Source organism: Chlamydotis macqueenii, chromosome 2 (genome assembly GCF_036417535.1).
Source record: "Chlamydotis macqueenii isolate bChlMac1 chromosome 2, bChlMac1.mat, whole genome shotgun sequence".
Classification (NCBI taxonomy): Eukaryota; Metazoa; Chordata; class Aves; order Otidiformes; family Otididae; genus Chlamydotis; species Chlamydotis macqueenii.
The window spans coordinates 153,449,263-153,458,699 of NC_141557.1; the positions used below are offsets into that span (position 1 = coordinate 153,449,263).

Below are 9,437 nucleotides of genomic sequence, written 5' to 3' on the forward strand. Positions count from 1 at the left end.
GGCAGAAAGACTCATTTCTGGTGCCCCACATGTGACCCTCAGTCCCACGCAGGGCACGGATCAGGGAGCATCACTCAGAAACTCTCGCCCTCCAATGTTGACAGGCTGGAGCAAGGCAGTGGGAGAGGCTCTGATCCCATCTTAGCTCTAAAGATCAAGGCTTGTAAAATTAAAGAAAGTCTTGACAGTGTTGGTACCTGAAAGGATCATTAAGTAGTTGCAAACAGCCTTAATACTTTAAAGAGGACTTAATCAAGCAGAGCTGGGGGGTTTTGACAATCTGATAATTGCAGCATAAAATTCAGAGAATGTGGAGGCCATGGGGGTGCATGACCAGCCTTTTGGGGCTGATTGTTCTGCAACAGCTCTTCTTTTTCTTCTTGAAGAGAAATTTAAATTACCCCGACTTTCAAAAATAACTGTTTATCTTTCACAAGGGCCTTTAAGATCTTCTCATTTATCATGCACTTAAATCAGTGCAGATTTCCTGTAATTCACCCTTAATCCACAGCTGGACAAAACTCTCTTCTATCAAAGAATTGCCAAAACTATTGGTGTTAGCTCCTTCCCTCCCAGTTATCCATGTCAAAAGGTGTTAATTTGTGTAGGAAGGGCTGATTCAGACCCTACTCATATTTTCGGGGGTTGCTTCAATGGGACCTAGATTAGTTTACAGGTCATGTATTTAAACAAGAAAAACAGCTAGGGTTACCTAGCTGCTACTGAGATCTTAAAATAGTTGTACACACATCTGAATGTTTTTATTCTATATAGTTAAGAATAAACTAATCAAGGGCTGCCTTGTTTGAAAGCAAACTAGAATTTGATACCCAAGTAACAGTGATGGTTTGAAAGAACTGCAAAGCAAAACTGTCTGTAAACAAAGTTAAATTAACAGCTGTGGTAATTTTACCCTGAAGCAATAAAGGCAAAGACTTCACAGGATGGAAAGACCAAAGCTGGCAAAGATTATTTTATTTTCTTTATTCAAATAAGTTAGTTACATTAAAATTAAGATATTTTCCTATGTTTCACTCCTGATGTCATCTTCTATTTGACAATTGCATAGAGCAGGATAAAGCAGGACACATAGCTACCGAGACATACCTGTATCACCCCAGACTGCCTTTACCAACAGCTAATGTTTTAGTTTCATTAAAGATTTGATTTTATACGCAGTGTCAAATTAAAAAAATCAACTATGAAGCAGGCTCAACATCCAAAATATTTGGTCATAACAATAAAAACAAAACAAAACAAACAAAAAAAAGGTCTAGATGCTGGGCATGATCGTTCCAAATCTCCTCTGTTTTGGGTTGAAGACTGGCGATTGCAGCCCAAGCCAGAGGAGAAGTTCAGGCTCTGTCCCAATTCTCTTCATGGCAAAACTTAGTTTCTGTGAGAGACGTGGTACTCACTGCAGTGCTGGCGGATTAATTTAACGTCAGCATAACACTTTCCTTCCCCAGCCTTCTTCCTATTTAGTTTTCTTCTGTTTCCTTCTGTGCATGTCCCTTTTCCTGTTGGGAATAAATGCTCTGAGTTTTTCCATAGCAAGTATCAGGCTGGTAGATTACGAGAAGCACAGTGCAGAGGAAGAAGCTGCCGTGTTTGCCGCAAAGGCTCTCGGGCACATAGCCGAGAGCATGGGGGAAAGTCAAATAAATAAATTACACCAGATGCCACTGTCACTGACCCCATGACATCACTGTCTGAAGGTGGACATCCACAAAGTCAGTGTGCGCAGCCTTGGCAGATGAGAGTTTAGTATTTGATACGCACTACCTCTAGTTTAAAAAGTGTTATGTTATGTTATGTTTCTTTATTTTGTGATACTGTTGTGATCCTCACATTCATATTTACTGATGACACATCATCCATAAAACCCACTGTCTTCTTCTGCAGCCTGTAGTGTCATTCTGAAGACCTGTAGCCCACAGCTGGGGCTGCTGTGCCAGGCTAGCAATGACAGAAACTGCAGTGGTGCTGGTCCCTCTGCATCTTCAACACGAGGTGTATGTCGGTCTCTGCTTCTCCCCACCATAGACAGACAGGGCTAGTGGCCCTCCCAGTCATCTGCATTTCTCCTCCACGCTGGGGAAGTCTGTTAAGAAGGTACCTGTCAGTGCAGCATGGACGAGGAGGGCAGGAAGATGTCATTAATTTAGCCAATGCCGTGCAGCTTGCAGAAACACCATCAGCTTCTGCCTACACACATCTCACCTCCAGTTGTTAAAGAAATTACAGCTACTGAAAGAGATGAAAAAGTAACACATTTATTCTCTTTATATACATATATATATAGTAATAAGGCAAATTCAATTCTTCTTGACTCTATAGTGTGGGTTTGCTTTTTGGACCAGGGTCTTTTGGGGTAGCAGTGGAGACACGACTCCTGCAGAGTCAGGCATGCAGAGGTGTGCCAGCCTATTTTAACTGTTCTGAGCACAAGGACCCCATTTCGTTGGGTAAATCTCTTCTACAAGGAGTTAGGACTTCCCAGGTTTCATTAATGTCTAATTTCCTCACTGGTGGAAGGCTAGGAACCTGCAAAGCTCTGGAGAGGTCAAGTGAAAATTTCAGTAGAAATTTCTGAAGATCGCTATGAGCTCATGGTGACCCCACAATTATTACACAGCTTATTGCCCACCCAAAAAAGTGATTGCTGATGTCTCCTGAAAGTAAAACAGGCAGTAGGTGGCATGCATGACATTACGAATTGTGTCAGGGGTTTCCAGATGCAGAGAGGTGTGAGAGCTTTTTTCCACTATCTCCACTTGTCTCTCTTCTTAAGGATTTGCTTTTGTTTCTGCTTCTCACGGGTTCCCACTCTGCCATCACACATAAATTCCACCCTCAGCACCCTCCAATTTATTGTTTATCACTAAACTCCCCGTGTCAAAACAATCACCTTGACTCTGCTGTCTCCTTAATGCTATACTTGCGTATTTATTCTTCCCGTATAACAGCTATTTTGTCAAAACAGCCTTTTTACGGGAGATTTATATTTACTGCTTTCACACCTTGCCTGTGTTCTTTTACAGCTGGGGCTGGACATCAGAAATCAGAGCAAAACCTCTTTCCTCATCCACGCTAAAACTGCCACGGAAGAGCCATGCTGGTTTGCCTTGGAGCTGGCTCCCCAAGAAAAATGAAACTTAGAGTCTGCAAGAGACCTGAAGAAATCCTATAGAATATTTTAAAGATTGTTTCCTCTGAAGGCTGTATTGTTTCAACAGCACATTTCTTCCAGCCCTCCTCTCTTGTTTCTCCATTCATGTGAACGCAGGGTATTTTACGGGTCCATCTGCTCATGTTACTTACTCCTCGCTTCAAGTCATAATCCTCTGCGACACTACAGTTAATTGCTCTGCCTATGATTATATTGTATCACGAACGGGATTATGATTTTCAATGCTATCTGTAGTGAAGTAATTTCCAAGTATTTCTAACCGTTACCAGCTCTGGCTGAACTTTGACGGCTTTTGACAGTTTTGAGGACATTTATTGTGTACCCAGCTATTCTGACGCTGTTCATAGATAGATAAAAGTGCCCACACCGTGTTTTACACTAGTTGTAACCAATTAATTTGGATCTTGCACCTTTCTGGCTGAGTTCAGGCCCGCCTTTAGTCATGTTATTTCCATTGACAGCAGCAAGGTCTACGACAGACAGAGGGGGTGACGAGTTTTAAAAATAGCAGGGTGTATTTTAAGCCATCTCTGAGCAAGGGTCAATCCAATTCTGAAAATGTCAGCAGGTGAAGCATCTACATCACGACTATACAGCACCCTTTCTGCGTAAAACTGTGCCCTACTTTACCAACGGGATGCAGGATGGAAGAAAACGGCCCAAATTTGTCTTGCGGGCCTCTGCTCTGGAAGGAGTTTGATATTTGCAAATGCTCTGCTTGGCGAAGCGCTACTCAGCAGGAATGATGGGGGTAAAAAAAAATAAAAAATAAAAAAAAGGAGGGAGGTATTTTGGGGAGGGGGGATACTTTTGGGGTGGGGGGTGTCCCACGGCGCGGGTGGGGGGAGGTGCAGGTGCCCGTGGCGGGGCCGGCCGGCAGGGGGCGCGCTGGCCCCGCGGTAGCGGCGGCCGTGGGAACGTGGGGCTCCCCCAGCGCCGGAGTCGGGGGTGGGTCCCCGCCTCGGGGGTGGCCCCGCGCCCCGCATCGCCCCCCCGGGGGTTGTGCTCGCCCAGCGCTAAGGCAAAAAAGCTGCGGAGGGAATACATAAATATATACATCGGGATAAAAAATCCCCGCGGGAGAGCCGCCTGGGAGTGTTTTGGAGAGGGGGCACGCCGTCTCCCGCGGGTGCGGAGCGGGAGGAGAGAGGGGAGGGTGAGGGAACCGCAGGTGCGTGAGCTGCACCCGCCTGGGCGGCGGGAGGGGTTCGGGGATGTTGGTGCAGGTCGCCGGCGGGTAACGGTTTGGCGGTGCCGAAGTCCCGGCGCGATGTGGGGGGAGAGGAGGGGTGTGCGCCCCGTCGGGGCTCGGAGTTCGGATGTCTCCGGGGTGGGGGTGAAGGGGCCGCCGGCGGGGGTCTGAGGGGGGCCGGCACAAGCTGGAGGCAGGGGCACACGCAGTGACCGTGAAAGGGAGCGTGGCTGCAAGGTGACCCCCGTGGGGCTCCGCCGCCACCCCCTCCCCCCCGGTGTAATCCCCCGCAGGCGCCGGCGGGGGCGGGGGGTGCCCGAGCCACACACGCCTCCTTTGTGCCGGCAGCCAGCACCGCCCCCGCCGCCCCCCGCCCCCGCGGGGCCAGCCCGCCCTCCGTGAGCCCCGAACCCTCTTTTGAGAGGGGGGAAGCCGCTGCTGTCGGGTGGTACCGCGCTCTCCCTGCGGGAAAGCCGGCGGGAGGAGGGGAACGGCGCGGAGCCGCCTTTTAATCCCTACTAGTATTTTTTTTTTTTTTTACTATGTTTACTTCCGACCTCTCCTTGCACGGCTCGTAGTAAAAAGCCAACAAAAAAAAAAAAAAAAAAGAGGGCCGCATCGCCTCCCCGCCCCGCCGCTCCTCTCCCTCCAGCCCGGCGGAGGCAGAACGGCACAGGCGCGGATCTCTCCGCGGGGAGGGGTGAAGGGGAGAGGACAGCGCGGAGCAGCGCGGGCGCCCCCTGGTGGAGCGCCCTTCCCCCCGCGGCGGGAGCGCGGAGCCTGCGCGTCTGCCAGGAGCAGGCAGGGGGAGCGAGCGGCGGCGAGTACGGCGGGAGCGCGCAGGCCCCTTACTGTGCTTCCCCCGCCCCCGCTGCCCCTCCCGCCCGCCCCTCGCCGGCGCTTTAAAGGAGGAAAGCAACTAAAGTTCTATTGTACCGGACGGAGCGCGCCGCGCCGCCCTGCCCCGCCGTCCGTCCGCACGGCGGGAAGGCGGCTCCTCTCGGGGCTTTTTTGAAACGGTGGTGGGAGGAAGAGATCCGCACTCTCCCAGCGTTTTGTCTTCTTTTTACCTCGCCTTTCTGGCGGTTCTTTTTAATTATATTTTGCTATAGATATCTATATTTTTTTTTCCCTTGTTTTGTCGTTCCTCGCACCGCTCGCAATAATCGCCTCGCTCCGCCTGGCAGCCGGCGCGTTGGAGAAGCCGGTGAGTGGCGGGGTTCTGCTTTTCCCATCGCTCGATTATTTTTTATTTATTTTTTTCTTTATCCCCTCCGCGGTTCTGGCTTCGGACTGACACGGGCTGCTGACAGACACCCGCGCTGCGCTCCGCGGACGTGGATACCGACGGTCCCTCCCGAGGGACGCTCTGCTCCCCATCGTCCTTGCGCTCGGATTCTAATTTTTTTAAATTATTATTATTTTTTTGGAGGTGGGGGGAAGCATTTGCTTCTCCCGCGTATGCGCGGGCAGATTATTCTTATTGCACGCATCCCTTATATGCATATATATGTGCGTGTATATATGTATATATGACAGGATTTGGCCAAGTTCGCCCAGGTTCTTGCCCGTCCCCCTGCCTCGCCAGCACGCCCAGGTGGGTGGCTAGGCAGCAGCCCGGCTCTCGCCTGGAAGCTGCCGGGTTTCGCCGCCACTTCCCGCCCGCTTCCCGGGATGGGGATGGGGCTCCGTGCCCCGTGTGCGAGCGCGGCGGCGGGCGGGGAGTCCAGGGGAGCCGAGCCGCCGGAGCCCTTCCGCGCTCGCAGGGAGGACGGTCAGGTCGCGACGAGCTCGGAAAGGGGGTGAAGGGAGGTCGTGCGTTTATTTTATTTTATTTTTTTTTATTATTATTACTATATTTTTTAACTGCTAAAGGCGGCTGCGCCGGGGGCCGGGAGGGAACAGTGCTCGTCGGGCGGGGGGTCCGGTGGCCCCGCCGAGGTCGGGGGGAGCCGGTCCCCGCGGCAGAACACGGCTCACCCGGGTCCCCCCCCTCCGCCCCCCTCTCCCCCGCAGGCAGCAGCCGCCGCGATGCCGCTCAGCGCCGGCTTCCCCAGCAAGAACTACGACTACGACTACGACTCGGTGCAGCCCTACTTCTACTTCGAGGAGGAGGAAGAGAACTTCTACCTGGCCGCGCAGCAGCGGGGCAGCGAGCTGCAGCCCCCCGCCCCGTCCGAGGACATCTGGAAGAAGTTTGAGCTGCTGCCCACGCCGCCCCTCTCCCCCAGCCGCCGCTCCGGCCTGGCCGCCTCCTGCTTCCCCTCCACCGCCGACCAGCTGGAGATGGTGACCGAGCTCCTCGGGGGGGACATGGTCAACCAGAGCTTTATCTGCGACCCGGACGACGAGTCCTTCGTCAAGTCCATCATCATCCAGGACTGCATGTGGAGCGGCTTCTCCGCCGCCGCCAAGCTGGAGAAGGTGGTCTCCGAAAAGCTGGCCTCCTACCAGGCGGCCCGTCGGGAGGGGGGCCCCGCCGCCGCCGCCTCCCGCCCCGGTCCGCCGCCCGCCGGACCCCCGCCGCCGCCCGGCCTCGCCGCCTCCCCGCCTGCCGCCTCGGCCGGCCTCTACCTGCACGACCTGGGGGCGGCCGCCGCCGACTGCATCGACCCCTCGGTGGTCTTCCCCTACCCGCTCGGCGAGCGGGCTCCGCGGGCCGGGCCGCCCGGCGCCAGCCCCGCGTCCCTGCTGGGCGTCGACACGCCGCCCACCACCAGCAGCGACTCGGGTGAGTGGGGTGGGGGGGACCCACGCGTGTTCGCGGCAGGGCGTTGGGAAGCCAAGGGGCTCCACCGGGGGAGCCGGGCGGCAGCCCCCCTCCTCACTCCCCCTTCCCTCTCTTTCCCCCTTCTCCCCTTCCCTCTCCCCTACTCCCCGTGTGGGCTTTTTTAAATGCCACGTTTGCGAGGGACGGGGAGACTCTGAGTCTATTTCCTGGAAAACCAGCCCAGTTTTCCCTCCAGGCGTGGAGGGAGGAAGGGAAAAAAAAAAAAAAAAGAAAAAAAAAAAAGGCGAAAAAAAAAAAAAGAGAAGAGGGAGGGAGAAACTTTCATAACGGGGTTGCGGTGGAGCCGGCTCCCGGTGCCGCCCGTGGGCCGGGCAGGGATTAACTCCCGCTCGAAAGCCGGGCGGGAGGGTTGAAGGGATGGGGGGGGGAAATGTGGAGTCGGGGAGGTGCCAGTGAAAGTGGCTGCAGAGGAGTGAATGGGGCTGAGAAAGTTTTAGAAATGCTTCCTTAGGTATTTGACAGTCTGTTCCGCTCCCTCATAAATTTGGTTTGGAAGTGAGTTTCTACTCAAAGCTCTACAGCCTTCCCCCCCTTTTTTTTTTCTTTTTTTCCCCCTTGGATTTTCCACAAATTAGCAGATCAAGAGAGATCGAGAAAATGTCTCTGAATGTGTGTTAAGTAAGCTTTCTTTTGAGGCGTGGCCAAAGCCTCTAAATCCTTAATTAAGGGCAGCTTGAGTCTGGGAGCTTTATTGCGCTGTACTGCTGACGAGCGAGGTTAAACTTCCCTGCTATCTTTCATGCGCTCCTCGGAATTACGCAAGATCTCTGCAACTTTTGAAATCCGGGAGCCGGGGTTTGGAGCGCAATCCCTGTGTCATAGCGCACTTGAAGCGTTGCTTCCTCAAGGGAAAAGCTCTTGAGGGGCAAGCAGAGTCCGGCAGCATTGAATGGGTTTTAAGAAGGGTTTTGTCCAGGGATTCTTTGCTATGCAGCTCAGAGTAACCTTCCCTTGTAACCACAGCAGTCTTGAGAGCATTTGCACAGATCTGCTTAAAGTATTTTTTTTTTCCACCCCCTTGCAGAAGAAGAACAAGAGGAAGATGAGGAAATTGATGTCGTTACATTAGCTGAAGCAAACGAGTCCGAATCCAGCACAGAGTCCAGTACAGACACTTCAGAGGAGAACAGTAAGCCCCACCACAGCCCGCTGGTTCTCAAACGGTGTCACGTCAACATCCATCAGCACAATTATGCCGCTCCTCCTTCCACCAAGGTCGAATACCCGGCCGCAAAAAGGCTAAAGTTGGACAGTGGCAGAGTTCTCAAACAGATCAGCAATAACCGAAAATGCTCGAGTCCCCGCACGTCAGATTCAGAGGAGAACGACAAGAGGCGAACGCACAACGTCTTGGAGCGCCAGAGGAGGAATGAGCTGAAGCTGAGTTTCTTTGCCTTGCGTGACCAGATACCTGAGGTGGCCAACAACGAAAAGGCACCCAAGGTTGTCATCCTGAAAAAGGCAACTGAGTACGTTCTTTCCATCCAGTCGGACGAACACAGACTGATCGCAGAGAAAGAGCAGTTGAGGCGGAGGAGAGAACAGTTGAAACACAAACTTGAGCAGCTAAGGAACTCTTGTGCGTAGGAACTCTGGGTGTCGCTTAGAATAACCCAACCTAGACTGAAATGATGATAAAATATTAATGTTTCTAATATCACTCATGAACTACACCAGTCCATCGAGTATGGAACTATTGCAACTGCATGCTGTGCGATTTTTAACTTGAGACTACACAACCTTGGCTGAATCTCCCAATGGTTTGGCCAGAACCTCAAAACTGCCTCATAATTGATACTTTGGGCATAAGGGATGACGGGACATTCTTCATGCTTGGGGATGAACTGTTCAACTTTTTTTTCTTTTAAGATTTTGTATTTAAGGCATTTTTTTCATACGAGAATCCAAAAAAAGTTGTCCCCAAATTGCTGTATATATTTACACATCTTATTGCCATGTAAATACCTTTTAATAAAGTCTTTATAGAAAAACGTGCAACATTAATACGCAACAGTTGTGGCAACTGGATTTATACTTGTCTTGAACTTCTGTGCCATAACATTTCACAATTTTGTTTTTTATTTAAATACATTTTTTTCTTTAAAAAATGATTTTTATTTTGTTTTTAGATAAATAAATATTTGCCCAAAATATAATTAGCTAAATCCTGTGTAAAGACTTTGCTTTGTCTCCTACCGTTGTCATTAGATGCTTATTTCCATGACATCCCATCTCCCTGTCATTGTGGCAATGACCTGGCA

At 51.6% G+C, this 9,437-nt stretch overlaps 1 protein-coding gene across 2 annotated transcripts; it reads left to right on the forward strand.

Moving 5' to 3' along the window:
- Positions 1-5,343: 5,343 nt before the first annotated feature.
- Positions 5,344-9,204, forward strand: MYC (MYC proto-oncogene, bHLH transcription factor). 2 transcript variants are annotated; one of them, XM_086742613.1, is made up of 3 exons: positions 5,344-5,592; positions 6,406-7,116; positions 8,201-9,204. In XM_086742613.1, the coding sequence occupies exons 2-3, from the start codon at positions 6,417-6,419 to the stop codon at positions 8,761-8,763; spliced, it is 1,263 nt and encodes a 420-aa protein (XP_086598739.1). In that variant the 5' UTR covers positions 5,344-5,592; positions 6,406-6,416; the 3' UTR covers positions 8,764-9,204. The 2 variants fall into 2 exon arrangements, with proteins under 2 accessions (XP_086598739.1, XP_086598738.1); XM_086742612.1 differs by having other exon boundaries at positions 5,465-5,592; positions 6,402-7,116.
- Positions 9,205-9,437: the final 233 nt, after the last annotated feature.